Raw genomic sequence first — 17,293 nt, forward strand, 5'->3', positions numbered from 1 at the left:
CTGTCTTCCTTTGAAGAATTAGAAGATTTGAATATTAGGGTTGGGTTGGAAAGGAACAGCCACAAATACAAAAAGAAAATGCTCAGAATCCCAAGAATTACTTATTCTTCCCTTATGCCTTCCCTCTTCAAGGCCCCTTCCTTCTTTCAGGCAAAATACAAGGAGAGGAGAGGTCCTCGGGTGATCTTCTCTGGCTTTCCCAACTAAGAGCCTCAGGGAACTTCCTCCTCGACACAGGCCATCCCTGTAAAGCCACAATCTCCCATCAGCTTAGGGGTGTTCTCCACATCTCTCTGCCTCTCAAATTCCTTTGCACCAAGGACAACAGTTCAGAGAGCCTGTCCACAAACTACCTTCCTCCACATTCTTGCAGCAGGCTATACTCAGAGTACTAAAAATGCAGAGTACAATATGCACCTGCCCCCACGTTCATCACCAGCTGTTCAGCAGCTCCAAGGGTACAGAAAGAGCCTCCCCCCCCAGCTCCTATGGCAGAGGGCAAGGCTGGGAATCCCCCAGATGAACTAGGTACTGTGTTTGTCCACAAAAAATATTTCAGTGGTCTCAACCTGCACTGTCTTCCTACCACCTCTTCCTCTTTCTGCCTTCCCTGGGGCCTTTTCTGCCTGCTGATGGTGCTTTGCGTGTGGCTGATGTGGGACACCAAGAGTGCTTGCTGGTAAATGCCTCTGCCTCAGTCTCAGCTATGAGCGCAGCCTGGATTGTGCCCTCCAAATGGGGGAAATGATCAAGGGTCTGTAGGGCAGCCAGGGGTCCGCTGGCTGCTTGCTATAGAGCCCTTCATGTCCATCAGTCCTGGGACAGATTGTCCTGGAAGGGCAGTCCCAGTCTGCACCCAGAGAGGGAGTAGGGAGAAGAGATAACTGGAGTTATGAAATTGCAGCATGGCTGAAGCCCTCCAACTGGTTCAACTTCCCAGCACCCCCTTCCCCCAGCGCTGCTCCCCTGCATAGAACAGCAGTGAACCTAAAGCAGATCTTCTGGTCTCATTTTTCAGTGAACAATGAATCTGATCAGAGAGAAACAAAATCGGTAGCATCAAGAATTAGATTATTTCTTTTCTTCGTGATTGTTGCATTAATGAGCAGCTACATGTATAGAACCAGGAGGTGACTAATGTAATTAACCTGGTGTAATGATACTGCTGAGGAAGAGAGAGAGGATTATGACATACTTAGATGTCAGTATTGCACAATTTTGTATGTGCTCCCTGTACTATCAGGTTGTGTCTGACACAGAAAACTTAAGCAGTGATAGATTTCAGTCTGCATCCATTCAGCTCATGCATCTTTCTGTGTAAAATGAGGATGTGAAAGGTGGATTGCTTTCCCAGGGTTGAGGGGGTGGAGGTATTCAATTTTGGTGGTTCCTGTCCTTAACAAAATGATACTAATTATCATAAATCGTCCTTTCTCATGAAGAATCTTCCCAAAATGTCTGCTTCTCGGAGCAGGCATTGGGATTTTGCCGAAAGCTCTAAAGACAAAGTAAGAACACAGGGATCCACACAACACTGGTCAGGGGGAGGCAGAGGGATGGAAAACGAGCAACACCAAGCCAGATGCAACTTGCAGCAAACCCGAGAAGAGTGAAGATCAAGCACTTAAAAATCGTAACAACAGCAATAAGAGCAGAAATACATGCTTGTTTTTTAAATTACCCTTCCACGTTACATTTCAACCCCTCCTGGGGAGAGAAACGGCTGACTGAAGTTTTGTGCGGGTCTAACTGCGGTGGTGCGGGTCGCACTCCCAGCTCCGGGCACCCACGACGGAGATACGAAGGAGGCTGAGCTGGGGGGCGGCGGTGGGGCGGGAAAGGCGGTAAGCGAGGGAGCGCCCCAGCTCCGTCTTCCCCTGGGCTCCGCGGCGGCCCCGGGGGAGCGACCCTTGCCGGTGCCGGCAGCGGCGGGCGAGGCGCAGGGCGGGGGCAGGCTGCCCCCCCGCCCCTCGCTGCCTGCCTGCTGCCTGTGTGTGCCCGCGCAGAGCGGAGCGGGGCGGAGGAGGAGGGCGGCTGCCGCCCGCGGATGCTGGGGCGCGGGCGGCGCGGGCAGGGCGGGCGGCGCGGGCAGGGAGCTGTCCTTCAGCACCGCGGGCCGCGGAGCGCTCCGCCCGCACCGCCGCCCGGGGAGCTGTCCTGCAGCACCGCCGGCCCGGGAGCGCTCCGCCCGCCCCGCCGCCCGGGGAGCTGTCCTGCAGCACCGCCGGCCAGCGCCGACACCGACACCAACACCGCCGCCGCCGCCGCCGCGGGGGAGCCGTCCAGCGCCGCGCCGCCAACGCCGCCGCCGCCGCCTTGATGCAGTAGCGGGGCCCGGGAGTCGCCGGGGGCCGCCGCGGGGCAGGGGGTGCCGCAGCCGGGCTCCGCTCCGCGCCCCCCGCCCGGAGGGGCGCCGCGCCTGTCCCCCTCCTCCCCCTCCCCAACCCCCCACCCCGGGAGCCCCCCTCTCTCCTCGCCCACCTCCGCCGGGAGCGAGCGCCGCGGCTGTGCGGAAAAGCCATGGGAGGCAAGACCTCGGCACCTGTTCAGCTGAAATCAAGGGCTTACAGTATACTGGGCACTCTGGCTTGGTGGTAGGAGCGAGCAAAAGGAAGGAGAAGCAAGCAAGAAAAAGTGAGAGAGGATTGGAGCGACTGCCGCTGCCGGGAAAAAAAAAAAATAAAAACCCAAGGAAGATAACTGGGAAGGAAAAGGATTTTCATGGCGCAGGCTGCAGAGCTAAGCAAGAAGACTGAAGGTTGCATCTCTGCTCTTACAGTCTCTAACTGTCTAGGTCCAGATAATGAGAGATTGTGTTGAGGATGCTGCTGCTGCTCCCCTGTTCACTGTGGAAGCCATCTCCAAATTAGCCATTACATATGGAAACTGGAGACCAGAATTTTAGAAAAAGGGATTAAGGCGTCTCATTTTGGGGGGGGTTCTCTCTTTATTTGTTTGGTTTTTCTTGGTTCTTTTCTCTCTTTTTTTTTTCTTTTTCCTTTTTCCTTTTTTTATATTTCAACCAGAACGTTTCCGATTTAAAAGGCAAGCCTCTTCCCGTGTGGTCTTTCTAATTTACACTCTTTTCCGTGGGCTTTCTTACCTCCCTTTTTTGATATCTATCTCTCTCTCTATACCCATTATATTATTAGTCGGAATTATTATTCTTTTATTTTATTAAACACACACACCCCAAGAATCAGAAGGCGGTTGGGTATTTGTATAATGAAGAATTATGGGGCTCTTTGACAGAGGTGTTCAGATGCTTTTAACCACCGTTGGTGCTTTCGCTGCCTTCAGCCTGATGACCATAGCTGTGGGGACCGACTACTGGCTTTACTCCAGAGGGGTTTGCAAGACTAAAACTGTCAGTGAGAACGAAACCAGCAAAAAGAACGAGGAAGTCATGACCCATTCTGGATTATGGAGAACCTGCTGCCTGGAAGGTATTTGATTCTGGACCTCCACACCCCCACCCCCCACCCCTTCCTCTCCCACCACCCCACATTTCTCCCTCCTCCCCCCAGTAAATCCCTCCACATTCCACCATTTTCTCACTTCATTCCTTTCACCGTGGATTGAGAGTGGTGGGCTCAGTTACTCAGGACACAGAGGCAAGAAGACAGGCAAAACATTCACTGTTCCATTCCCTTCTCCCTTCTTCTTTCCCACCCTCCCCCCTCCCACCTTCCCCAAAAATTCACTTCCTCTCTCCAACTGGAATAATGTGTGTTACAAAACCACCGAGAGATCTTTTCAAAAAGCAACTGTGCAGTCTGCCTGTCTTCATCTTGTTTGTATTGCCTGGGTAAGCAATGCCAAAATGCTGTGTTATTGCTGTGCTCTAGCTGCAACCAGAGAGTGAAATAATTGCTCTCTTTGCAAATGGCTTATTTGCAAAGACAAGACTGTGAGTGAGGGGCTGTGTGGGGAGGAGGCGATTGCAAAGCACTTCGGATGCAATTATTAGTTCACTTTAGGAAGGAAAAAGAGAGAAAGAGAAGCAACCCTGTTACATCCAAAATGTCTCATACAGAATGATACCAGTCATCTCAAACAGAGTTCAGAGCATTTTGTAATGTCTGTAAGCAACCACATCTCACTGGGCTGGGTGCAGAGGGGTCTAGTTGGCTGCTGATTGGTTTGGGGCTGGGATTTTTCCCCAGTTTGTTTGTTGTCAGGGGGGGATTTGTTTGATTTCCCTTTTTTTTTTTTTTTTTTTTTTTTTTTTTTTTTTTTTTTTTTTTAAGGTTTATGGTAAAGGCTTAAAATAAACAACTCTCTGAATGGAGAAATCAGCCTAAGTCTGATGTGGTGAAACTGAATAGCAACTCAGTGACATGTCTGATGACAGAAGAGACACCACTGCAGCCAACTTCTGGAATCAGATGTTCTAAAGGGAGGGGGAAAGAAAAGAGGGGCCAGTGATTCGCTTTTAAATATGTGTTGCTGAGTCCTGCTATTGGCGTACGTGTGGGCTGGGGAGGTGGTCTTCAGCCTGTGCTGGAGGGAGAGGGGCAACCGATGTAAATGCGTGGTTTATGTTACACACGTAGTGAGAAGGAGAGAGTGAGAGCACAGGAGCACACATTACAGCCCATTGTGAAAACCCTGTTTGTGAATCAGCTCCCAGCTGGACGGTGGGCTGCCAGGGGTTCATGGGCATCCAGGGATAAGATCACTGTCTGCCGGTGTCCACGGGAGCTGGGTGTGCCTGGAGCTCCCTGTCAGGAGAGAACGGCAAGTGGGTACCGCAGAACTGATTTTCTTAACCCGGCACTGGGAGATGGAAGGCAGGGGGAAGGGGGAAATAAACTATGTATGTTTTGATGTCTCTCACCAAAGAAAGCTAGAGCTGCTGTTTGGAAATGGTTGTGTCCAGGAAGAAGCGTGAATTTCCCCCCCGTTCTTGGTGCAAACGGTTGAGTGATGGCTGGACATGTTTTGAATAGCTAAGTGACTTCATTGAGCGATGGTCTATTTGACGCATACTGCATTTAGTGCCCTTTGTCAACCCAAACTGCTGCCTTTTAACATATCCTGCAGAGGAGCTCTATGCTGAATACTATATGCTGTATCCACGCCAGAAAATCAATAGCAGTAAATTAATGGGGGATGTTTTAAACACACTTGCTCACACACACGCACAGATTTCCTGCAAATAGATAAATACATAGAGGTAGATATTAATAAAAAATGAAAAGCCTTTCACACAGATATTCATTACAACCAGGGAAGGAGACATCTCCTTAATTAAAAATTAATGAGAGAGAGAAGGGGAAAAAAAAAAAAGCCCAAATGCAAAGCCATGCAGCGAAGAGAGGCTGCGGGGATGAACTCCCTTCCTGAGCCATGTCCCCAAGCTGGAGGGCGGAGGGAGGCTGGGGTGGAGGTAGAAGGTATGAGGACCCCAGCCGGGAGAGGCAGTGAATTCAGATCATGTCTATCTGCCCACAGAGCCGTACCCAGAGGGACGCGGTCTGAGGGGGAGGAGGAAGGGGCGGGTGAGGTTTGTCAGATTGGAGGAGCTCGGGGCTCCTTCTCCTTTACATCTGACAGGACCCCACAGGCACTGTTGAGAAGTGGCTTGCATGGGAAAAGAATGTGCCAGGATGCTTCCAATTAAAAGCTCTGAAGTGCCCCCAGCCCCCACAATGTTGTGCTGCCAGCCCAGGTCCTCTGCTCTCCCTGCTGATGCTCTCCAGTGGGCTTAAAATCATAGCCCTGCGTGAAGGGTGTGAAATGCAGCCTGAGCACAACCTGCACAGCCCTGGCAGGGTGCTCTCACTCACCCCACACACGTGAGGGTTGGGCTGGCCCAATCCCCCAGCTCCCAAATGCTGGGCAGCAGCAGCAAGTGGGGTAGGAGGGTGCAATGCACCACAGGGAAGTCAAGCCCAGTTCTGAGTCCCTCTCCTGAGGGCACAGGTTGCACTAAAACTTAGATAAAGAATTGGTTGCAACAGCATCTCAGCAGAGGGCAAAACCATCCCCATGGGCACATGCTGTGCAGGCCCTGAGCATGGGTTTGCCTCGTGAGGTGGCACAGCATAGGTTTGGCACTGGCACTGATGGGATGCCTCCGCTTGGCTTCCCTCAGCCCCACAGCCTGCATGGGGTGGTGGCTGGCACTCTCTTGGTCCCAGGACAGCACAGCCAAATATCCCCACCAGCCCTTGGATGGCAGGGTTCTTACTGTCACGTCTGATCACCTTAGGGGGGTTATCTTCTTTCTTGTCAGAAGGAATCAGAAGAGCATCCCTGGTTGATTCCCTCTCCCAGTGAAAGCTTCCTGCTCGTGAACAGGAGAGAGAAGGATGCAGCAAAGGCTCCTTTCCCCATGATACATAGAGTGGGTAGATTTGTGGAGGAAAGGGCTTAGTCCCAGGAGGCTGTAAAAAGGACAAAAACCTTGGATCTGTTCACAGCCTGCCCACAGTGTGGCAGAGGCACCTGACAAAGGATGTGGGATAGACACTCCTCTGCCTGGGGTGGATGTCAGGGCAGGTCTATAGAGTGAGGAGAGGTAGTGAAGAGAAGGGCAGGAGGCTTTTTAACAAGAAAATAATCAAAGAAGGAGTTCAAACTGCCATCTGCTACTGGTAGGAAGCCTCTGATGATGTTGCCTTCATTTCTGGAAACGTGGAGGAACACTGGCATTAGTCAACACTGTAGGCTGTCAGAGATGGTGGACACCTCATGTTCAAGTTATCCTGCTAAATTGTCTTTTCTCATCTTGGACAAGAAGGAGGCCCTTTTTTCCAGTAGGAAAAAAGGATGTGAGCACTTATCTTGGGCTGTATGCATAGATATGTTGTGGTCAGAACTGCAAGCTCGTCTTGGAGAATTTGGTCCCCAGGCTCTCAATTTTTTGGTTTCCCTCTCTTCAGTCATTCTATTCCCTACAATGGACTGTCAGTCAGCATTTTCAGATCTTTGTATTACTTCAAAGAAGAGTGCCATTTGGGAAGTTACTCCTCTATTCGGATTTCTTTCCCCCCTTTCTTCTCTCCTACAGTGCACCCCTGCTACATGGTGGGACTCAAGCAGACAGGTGGTGTCAGTTCACATTACTGCAGATCATGCTTCTGATTTTTTTCCTAATCCTCCTCAAGATGATTCTCTCTCAGACTTTGGGGTTGCCCATATAGGTCTCTGGGCCATTCCAAAGTCTCTGCCTTTCAAGAAAAATGTTTTTTCTCAGCCCTTTAACTGTATAGGTACAAAACACACACGAACAGCAAACAATTGAGATCTGCAAGCTCATGCCCCACATGGATGCTGCACCTCTTACAACTTCGAAATGGCTGCGGATCTTCCAGCCTAATTCCTTCTTGGCCCTGAATGTTTTAAAACCACTTTTTATTATGAGTGATGCCTTTTCTAATTCTTTCATTAGCTCCTGTAGATCTCCTACAGGATCTCAAAAAGTGAGGGATGATGCTTTATCAGGGTCTTATGAAGCAAGAAAATGAAATGTATTTTATATCTGTAGGTTATTGGTTTTGTCATGTTGTCATTAGTATTAAGAAACGGATAGGTCTGGGAGGCTTTTATCCTGAGAAGGCGGGAGAGAAGAGTCCAGGGCAGGCAGGCATGAGTGATGCACATGGGGTTAGACATCCCTGTAGATCTGACTGGTGTGAAGGCAAGTAATTGAATGGATGTTGGTGGAGAAAATAATTCCTGCCTAGAGACCCTTCCCAAGAAGAATTAATGAGCTGATCTGTTTCCTTTCCAGCTTGTTATATCTGAACAGTGCATGAGAGCTAAGTGCAGATTCAGTGTTTGCAAAAATGAAGAGCTGACAGCAAAGTGAGGCAGGGCACAGGCAGTGGTCAGGCTTCTGCCAGACGATTCTGGCGCTGCGTCGCTTCCTCTCACTGCCTTCTCCCACTGCTGTTCATTCCTGGTGCACCTCTTTCCTTTCACATCCATTTTATGTGTAGGGTTTTTTCCCTATTTTCCCTCTTACCTTTCATGATTTTCTTTCTTTCAGCCGTTGTTTCTGTCAACGACCCTAGTTTTGCTCTGCAGAATTGCCTGTCGTCCTACTTCCAAGGATCCACAAACCCACCAGGGTTCTTTCCTCGCATCCTTGCTGACCTAATCCAGGGCCTTTTCTGAAAATTCAGTGGACGTATCAGTAGATTAAGTCAGGGTCTCCATGTCTTCACAGTTCAGGACCAGGAGCATCTTAGCCCAGCCATGAGATGCAGCAGGAGGAAATGACCGGGCACAGAGCTGATTGCCGCTGGCATTGCATCTGCCGGGGAGAAAAAGGATTCAGAGCTGGACAGGCCTTGGGTGAAGAGGAAGACAAAGGATTTTAAAAAGTGGGGTGGCAGATGGTGAGGAAGAATTATTCAGGATCCCAGACTTGGGTGGGTTTGGTTTTCCTCTCAGCTTAAATTCACACCTGACTGAAGTCACTGAGAAGGCAGGGATTTGAGGGGCTGAGACCTGCAAGCTCAGCTCCTTTGTAAGATTTGACAAGGAAATGCTGTTCCTCACTAGTGAGTTGCCAGAACAGACTTTTAAATTGCTTTTAAATTATGAATCTTCCGCTGACAGAGAAAGAGGAATGGGTTAATATTGTCCTGAAATGCACCAGAAATTGCCTTGCTGAAAAGAGTGAGAGTGAAATGCAGTGGGAGGGACATGGAGATGCAGTGTGGCAGCAGTAATGTATAAAGAAATTACACAGAGCTAGAACAAATGTCTCTTTGCCAGGGAGACCAGGAGCTATTCCTATCTAATGTTTCCCTTTTAACCCATCCCTTTCCCCATGCAGCCCTCTGAGCCTCCGTCTCACTTGGTTGCGGTTTGGTATGATCTAAGCAAGAGTTTTGGGGGAGGAGGACTGCTGAGGTTTGACAGCAGAATCTCCATATTTATTTAATTTAAAAGCAGTAGCGAGGAGGTTGCCGGGGCGAGCAGGGAACATTTCAGGCTCTCAGATGGCTCTGCCCCCTGCCCCTGTTTTAAGAGCAGATTCCCAATCAAGCATACCCGGTTTATCCCAGGGGGAGCCCTCGCTGCTCCATTCTGCGCTGCTTCTCCCTTCCATATTGCACTCGTTGTCAGGGGATGTGCTGCTGCCTTCCTTTCACGGGCACGAAACCTTCCCCCTTGAAGGGGGCTGCTCTTGGGGGAATGGGTTACAGTGGGGCTCCTGCTCCATGTCCTCCCCCCCACAGCCCCCAACCCAAGGCAGCAGCCACCCAGCAGGGGAAACACAGAACGCAGAGCAGGTTAGGCATACGCAGAACGGAATGTAAATACAATATGCCTAAAAGTTATTTTTCTCTTGCCTGTATGACCCCAGCTTTTTCCTCACCCTCCATCTTTGACTCATTCTATCCATCTCCATTTCAATTTGTTCTCGTTTCCCTCCCCTGTTTTTCCTCTTTATTTTTCCCTTTCATCTTTATGTCTCTTCTGTGCTTTCTCTCAAAAGCATCTTCTCCTTCATTATTTCTCCCTGTTTGTCTCCAAGTTCTCTGAGGCCCATCCCCCTTGCTCTTTCCTCTGTTATATTATCTTGTCCTTGCTCTTCTCTGTCCCTTTGCTCCTGCTGTCACATCTCTCTTCTTTCCTCTTCTCCCGGCCATCATTTCCCCCTGGCTTTACCCCATCTTACATACAGTCATTCCCCCCAGCTAAAGGACCCCATTCTTTTAGAGCTGTGCTGCCTGTATGCTCTAAACAAACACTTTTCCAACCTCTTTCTGGCTGTCCCCCTCCTCCTTTCTTCAGCCAGTGCCCCCTCCTCAAAGCAGTGTATGACACCAGTTGCTGTTGCTATCTCCTCTTACCCCTATGGCAGCTCAGCTACCTCTGAGGGGGGTGAGACCCGAGCCCCTCCCTCTGCTCCCCTCATTGCTCACTGCCTGTGGTCAAGCCAACCTCCCTCCACTTTGCTGCCTCCAACCTCCCATGGCCGGAGGGCTCACTGGCAGCTCAACTGATGAGCTGGCTCATCTGCGTGCAGCCAGCAACTGGGCTGGAAGGAGCTCGTGGCAGCCCTAAATGCCCTCCCTGGCAACCCTCAGACATGGATCAGGCCAGGATCCAAGTGGAGAATAAGGGTCTCTGAAGCCATAACCCTGGGGCAGTTGTTGTGCACTACAGTGAAGGATCTCTGGTTATCAGGGAGAAGAGTGTCAGTGAGCAGTCGTCCTTTTTGAACTGTTTTCAGGGGAATGATTTTCTCTGAGATTCTCAGGAATACCTAAGGTGGGGAGGTGAATGGGTCTGGAGGGTCCAAGCCCCATGGTTGCCTGAATGAACCTCAGTGAGGAGGGGCAGAGGGTACCACTGGCTGGTGAGAAAAGGGGGACTGTGCACCATGCAGGGCTCTACATGAACTGTGGTGACTCACGGGGTGCCGAAATGGGGACACTGCTGTTAATGGTCTATTGCAGCACATGGCTGCAGACAGAAAACCCACCACCAGCAAGTCCCCAGGCATAAGGAGTAGAGCAAAGAGGATAGCAGAGAGTGCAGGAGCAAGGGACGTCCAAGGGTGGGGCGTTGCAAAGAATAGGGTTCATAAAAGGGGGACAGGGACAAGGAAGAGTAGGAAAGACTGTGTGCATGAAAGCTAGGCATGTTTGCCTGGAAAAGGAGGTGAATGAGAGGGAAAGTGATTGGATTGTGTTGAATAATGAATGGGCTAGAGAAGGTGGATCAGTAGCTCTTGATTTCCCCATTTTGTAACACACAGACAAGAGGACCTGACATGAGTCACCGGAGACCCAGTTAAAGCTTTCTCATTTGATGCATATCAGGGCTGTGGAGCTCATTGCCACTGGAGCTCTCATGGCCAAGATTTTAACAACATTTAGCAAGCAAGTGGGCATTTACAACAGAGTTCACGAAAATTAAGCATCCTCCTAATGGATGTGAACAGCATTTTGGGTGTTCTGTAATTCAGCAATTAAGTCAGTCGCCATAAAAACTAGGATAACATTTCATAAGGGCAGTCTATCCCCTATCTGACTGCCATGTGGTTCTTGCCTCTTCCCTGAAACATTTGTCAGGGATTAAACAGAGCTCAGATTTACTTTGTCTGGCATTTCTTTTGTTTCTAAATGCTATGCTGTGCAGTTGCAATGTAAGATGCAAACTAGGCCTGCATTTCTGCTGATGTCAATGACTGCCCTAATTTGACAAATTAACAGTGAGTTTAGGTATTTCTATCATATTTTGCTAGGAAGTATCTGGGATAGAAAGCAATTAAGAGCATATGGAATTAAGTGGAGTCCTTTTTCTTCACACCCCAGGGTATAACGTAAGTAGTTGGCAATGAAGGTGCTATATATGTGCAAAGAATTATTATTGTTGAAGTCCCTGCTTCCCAGAAAGCAATAGGCTTTGGGTCTCTTTGATGCTATCACGACTAAATTAGAAACGAGGTTGTCTCTTTTCTCTTGTATCTGTGGAAATGATTACTGCACTGGCATCTGATGACGTACAGTACTGTAGTGTTTCTATGCACAAGAGATGGAGGCCCAGTTCTCCCCTCGTGTGCACTGATGTAACCTCGGTGACTCGGATGGAGCTGCTTACACTGCCCGTGTAGGCAAGGGGAGAGCGAGGCTGAGGAAGGGCTGTGCGTGCTTTAAACAGCCATGCCCCCAAGGTCACCGCGTGTCCCCGCTCCGCCAGTGACGTACCCAACAAACCAGGGGCTAAATTCACTTCTAGTATGAGTGGGTGAGACAGCCCCAAAGTTAATGAGATTCTGCAGTTATTTATGCCAGCTGTTCACCAAGGCCAGCAGTTCCTTTTCAAACTATTCCCATTTTCATCATCTTTCACCCTCATTAGAAAAATTCAACTTGGCTGCCCTTCCTGTGGGGCAAAGATTCTCATACAGACTCCTCATCTTGGATGGGTGAGTGTGTAAAATGGCAGAGGTGACCATGAACTTGCTGGCATTCACCTTTCCCTTTCTCTTCTTTCTGCATTTCTATCTTTATTTGAATCTCTTTTTTATTGACTGTTTTCTGCCTCCCAGCCCCATTTATTCTCCTTGTGTTACAGAAAAGTTCTTCCATAAAATTCCAAACTACACAATCAGTGTCTCATACCAAGCCCTGCAGAATAGGTGAAATCCACTTCTGTTTCTGTGGCACAGGCGACTAAAGTATTTATACTAGCTTCCTATCAAATCTATAACTCCCCAGAGAAGCATAGGGACTTTATCCTGCACTTCCTATTCCCCCAGAGCATACACTCCTATCTGCTAGCGGTGAAAAACAGAAAATGAGGATGGTATACAAAAACTTGAGAATGCAATGTCATCCTATTCATGGGTAGGGATTTTTCTGATGTGTGTTTTTGCTAGAAGCAAGCAAGTATAAATTTCTGATTTAGCTTGTTGTATAAAGAATACATTCTGTCAAATAAAGAATAACACTATCCACCTCCGTTCCTTGGATTTTCTATCCCTTTCTGATTTTTCTCTTCCTATTTCTCAGTTTTCATTCTCCTTCTGAACATGATTTTTTTTTTAGTGCCTGTTTTATTTTTCTCCTCCCACTCCTTCATAACAACATTTCATTCTTAAATTTGCTATCACTCAGAGAACTTCTCTCTTTCTTCAGGTCTTGTTTATATCACCAGTGTAGCTGCAGTGAGATGGATCATGCTTGAACACTGAATATTTCCCCGGTTTAAGGTTGTGTCCATTCAGTATCACAGACCACTGTGAATCAAACGACTTTTCATCCAACCCTGTTTGCTGACTTCTGCAACCTTACTGTGACCTGTCCTTTGTAAACAGCAAATTTCTGAGGACCTGTTCCTGGAGCTTTATCTCCTCCTGAGGATGTTGCATAATATTTTTCTTTCTTAGTTCAATTTTTTTTCACCCTTGGTTTCCATTTTTCTTCATTCTCTTCATCATTATTCTTCAGAATTCACTGTTTCTTCTTCTCTTCCATTTTTCTCCACATCATCTCTCATGTCTGCAGTTTTCTCCCACAGCCCTAACACCTGATGACATTTCTTCCCTTTACATTTCTAGCCCATAGTCCTCCTGGGTAGGAACTAGTCCCCTTGATCCCATCCCATTCAGCCTCTTTGGAGAAGTGGTGGAAAAGGACTCACAACCAAGTCTGTTCAAATGTGTGTGTGCACGTGTGCACATGTGCATCTCCTTTCAGATACGATCGGTATGAAAGATTGGTGGTTGAGATGAAGTGGTCTAATTTTGACTTTTGCCTTTTAGACAGCCACGAGGAGTCATTCCCGAATGTAGATGCCCCCCAGAATTGCCTTCAGAGTACAGGGTCTCAAGGGATCAATCATCAAGAATTTCTGCTGCTTCGTTTTAGCTTCAAGCATTGCCCTTTTCCTTAGGCTGAGGGTCATGGGTTTTTGAAGGGCAGTGGCAGAATCATGAAAGAAGACATTTTCCTCTTGCTCATTTTTGAGTGAGGAGTGAATGAACTGTGATAAATATTTTTCTGTATATAACTAGAGCTGTCTCAAAGAAGTGGCAGAGGAAACAGATGGCAGAGGCCCTTTATAGGCAGCTGCTGTTGTCTCTTAAGGTGTCACCATAGCAAGAAAAGTGGTTGTAATTGGGGAGCTTCAAGATCAGTAGCGCCTGAAAGGACTTGAGCAGAAAAGAATGTCATCCTGCCTGAAGGCAGGGGGGAGTGAGACAGAAATCAAATATTCAGACACTAAGAAATCCAGTACAGGGAATAAGCTGGAGTCACTATGAAGTTTTACTGAATTTCATGACCACAGGATGGATGGTTTCCCTGTGTTTGGGAGTTCATAACTGGCCACAAAGAGTAGGAATATTGTAAGCAGGGTGAAGAGCTGCTTTAGTGTATTTTGGGGACAGCAAGAGGGGCTGGTATCCAGTGGAAACAATTGAGTGAGAGACTGAGATCCCCAATGCACTGTGGAAATGCAGTTGGGTGGGCGTGAGGAAAGGTCCAGGAATAGCTATCTCCAGGCTCCTTTCTCCTCCAATTGCTTCAGAGCACTACTGCAGTGCATGCTTTTGGTATGGGGGATGCTACAATTTGGTGTAGAAGCTTCTGTCCTAGATATTGCTCAAAATGCCTGCCTGGAGCCCTATGATCTCAGTGTATGCAGCACAAAGACGAATTGTAAGATGACCTGTGAAATAACAGAAGTGCAGACAAATAGCTGCTCCCTCAAGAAATAACCAGGCTTAGGTTCCTTCATATCTTCCCGGCTTGGTGGGATTGCACAATGGGCTAGACCTCTAAGTCTTCTAGACATGGAGTTACTTTAATCTCTCCTGCTCCCCTTGTGTCTCCAAAAGTAGGAGCCATGTATTTCTTTCAAGGAAGAGAAAATTCACAAAAAAAGTTCAATTGGAGAATTTGGGAGGAAACCTAGGAGGATGATAGAGTCTCTCATGAAGTGCAAGGGCTTGGGGCAACAGAGCAGCTGTGAACAGGCTTGCTGTTGGAGGTAATTGGAGCTCAACATTGCACAGTGTCCTTTAGCTGAGGACTCCATTGGAATTGTACTCAGTAGTCTCAAAGGGAACAACTGCCAAGAGCAGAGCAGTGCAGCTGCTTTGCTGTTGGGAAAGGGAGCAAAAGAGAAAATAGTATGTCTACCCTGCTGCGTGAATTGCAATGCAAACAGCAGCACAGCACAGGAAAATGCACGGGATTGACAATTTTTCTAAATTTTAGGTGAGCACCTAATCATTGCACCACTCCATCTCAATCATTGTTCCGTTCTTCCCCTCTTCATCCATCACTTTGTCCATCTGTTCACAGGAAAGCATAACTCAGAAAGGCCAAGAATGGCTTTCCAGGAATTAATTCCAGGGGCTGTCTAAGATCACAGGAGAAAGGTGTTTTTCTGAGTGCTGCATCATTACAGCATTGGCCCACATTTACAGGAACAGTGAGGGGGAAAGCATTCAGAGCAAAGCAAGACTGTGAGAAAGAGCATTGTGAGGATATAAAGGCACCAGGACCAGGGAGGACTTTTATTCTTCTGCAGAAACTGAAGGGATGGGTTGTTTCTGGGAATAAACTGACTCAGCTGTGAAGGAAAGCATCTCTGCATGCTGGAAATGGAGAGGCATTTGGAGCTGAAAGGGTCTGTGACAGCTGGAAAGCCCAGCTGGCCAGAAGGAAACAGTAGGCAAGAGGGGACCAAGGACTTGGCCACAGCATGACAAGGGGAGGTGGTAATAGGAATGCAGTGTGAGTGCTGGAAGGAGATAATTGAGATACATGGTCTGAAAGAGGAAGATGAGTCAGAAGAAACCCTGGGACTCAGAGGTAGGAGAGGTATGAATTGCTGAGAGAAGCAGCAGTATCAGCTTGAGCTGATGGATGGAGAGACTGACCCCCTCATCCACCTTCTCTGAATTGTGGAATGGGATGGATTTTCACCTGCTGATGCCAACATCTGCCACCACTAACAGCCTTCCCTCTCGCTTCTTCCTGCCCCAGTCCATGGGAGAAAGAAGAGTTCAGACATAGAAAGACAGGGCAGGATTAATCCCATAGACCAAGCAACTTTGGACCTACAGCAATTTGGAAAGTGTGACCAGTGGTTTTGGCTACATGCAATAACGTTTGAAAAAGAAAAGGTTAGAAAAAAGAAGAAACAAACTAGTTAGAGCATGAAATTTTAGACTTGACTTGGTGATGCCAAGAAAGGCAGGCATGACCACCTCATACTTTGAGGCTCTCTGCTGATCTCATAGCTGGAAGCACATGAATTTGTCCTTCTTCTGGAGTCTTTGGGTACAGTTTTCATGGCAGAGAACCCATGGCTTGGCTAGATTAACTTTGGTAAAGCAGGGGAACTAACATTTAATGCTCCTCTCCAGCTGCTGTTCTTCGGCAGAGGTTTTCTGAGAATTTTACCTTTTCTTGCCGTTGTGCCATTGCAGCTGCACCAAAACTGCTTCACATAGGGTGGAAACACCTTTATGCTAGACACTGTGCATACACAAAAGCTGTTGTCCCTACATCAAAGAAGTGACAATCTAAGATGACAAATGACATATGAAAGGCAGCATAGCAGAAGACATAAAATGTGTAGAACTTGTTTCTGTGTTGTTACTTTTGACATCACTAAGAGGGTATTGCACCTAGAACTGACTTCATCTCCTTCTCCAGGCAGGACAGAATGCAGAACAGGGCATGCCTGCCCAGCACCAGGCAGTGCCAGGAGGAGATTCCCAAATAACTCTAAGCAAGCTAGCTTAGGTGTTTCAAGATCTAATGGCTACTCAAGCATGGTGCCCTTCACAGGCAAATTAGCTGAGTGTCTGAGAGCTGTCAGGATGCAGCACTTACTCAGGTGTGCAGATTCCAAAACCCATGCAAGGTCACATTACACTGTGCCATGGGGACTTGCAGTAAGATCCTCTCTCAGTTCTCAGTCCAAACCTAATTCTCATATCCACAAACAGGCATGCCTATGTGACTGGAGGGGTTTTCCCCCATACTTGGTAACCACAGGTGGTCTGAAAGAAATGAATGATCACATCTCATTCTGTTCCTATGGGAAGGGTACTGTATTATTTGGGGTTCTGAAATGGAGCTTGGCCCAGACATGTGTGCAAGTGCTTGAGAAATTGTGAGCTAGAAGATGCCATCACAGCTGGATTTCTCCTTTGCAGTTTTAGCAGGCAGGGCTGAAGGACACAGAGACTAATCTCCATGTGACCTGCAGATCCTGTCCTTTCACATGAGGGCTGAAGCTTGCTGAAGAGGCAATGCTGGAATGCTTTTGCCCATGTGGTATCTGCCCTGGGGATACACGGCCACTTCTGTCTCTAGGGTTGTCACTTACCAGTGAAAATTCATTGGATTCATGACAAAACTGCAGGATTTACCAGCAAAGAAATAGTTTGTTCTCAAAATAAATAAAATCTGATCTGGAGGTGGTGATTTACTCAGACACCCAAGAGATCACTTATTTTGAGTATCTTGTTTAATTCTCACTGAGACTGCTAGTTTTGTCAATCTACATCTTAGTTTTCTTGGGGAAAAAAAAAAAAAAGTATATTACTGGGTTTCTTCCTATAACAAAAATAAAGGAAAAGACTCAAGGAGAGGAAAGCTCCATGCTCATCACTTCACTGAGCTGCACCACAGCAGGGACGGTGGTCGAACCCATATCCCAATAAATTCTTAAGACCTATATGAACTTCTTCTCTTCCTTGGGATCCATATGAAGAATTAGATCTCTGCAACAGATACACAGTCAGTAGCTTTTCCCAAATAATGAACTAATCAGAAAGACTAAAAATAGGCTG

At 47.8% G+C, this 17,293-nt stretch overlaps 1 protein-coding gene across 1 annotated transcript in view; it reads left to right on the top strand.

Moving 5' to 3' along the window:
• The first annotated feature begins 3,235 nt into the window (after window positions 1-3,235).
• The window catches only part of CACNG2 (calcium voltage-gated channel auxiliary subunit gamma 2), a 50,977-nt gene continuing 36,919 nt past the window's right edge, over window positions 3,236-17,293 (top strand). The window contains exon 1 of the mRNA XM_069003945.1: window positions 3,236-3,446. Coding sequence (XP_068860046.1) covers window positions 3,236-3,446 — 211 coding nt within the window. The remainder of the gene's footprint in view (window positions 3,447-17,293) is intronic.

Source organism: Aphelocoma coerulescens, chromosome 1A (assembly GCF_041296385.1).
Source record: "Aphelocoma coerulescens isolate FSJ_1873_10779 chromosome 1A, UR_Acoe_1.0, whole genome shotgun sequence".
In the NCBI taxonomy this organism is placed as follows: Eukaryota; Metazoa; Chordata; class Aves; order Passeriformes; family Corvidae; genus Aphelocoma; species Aphelocoma coerulescens.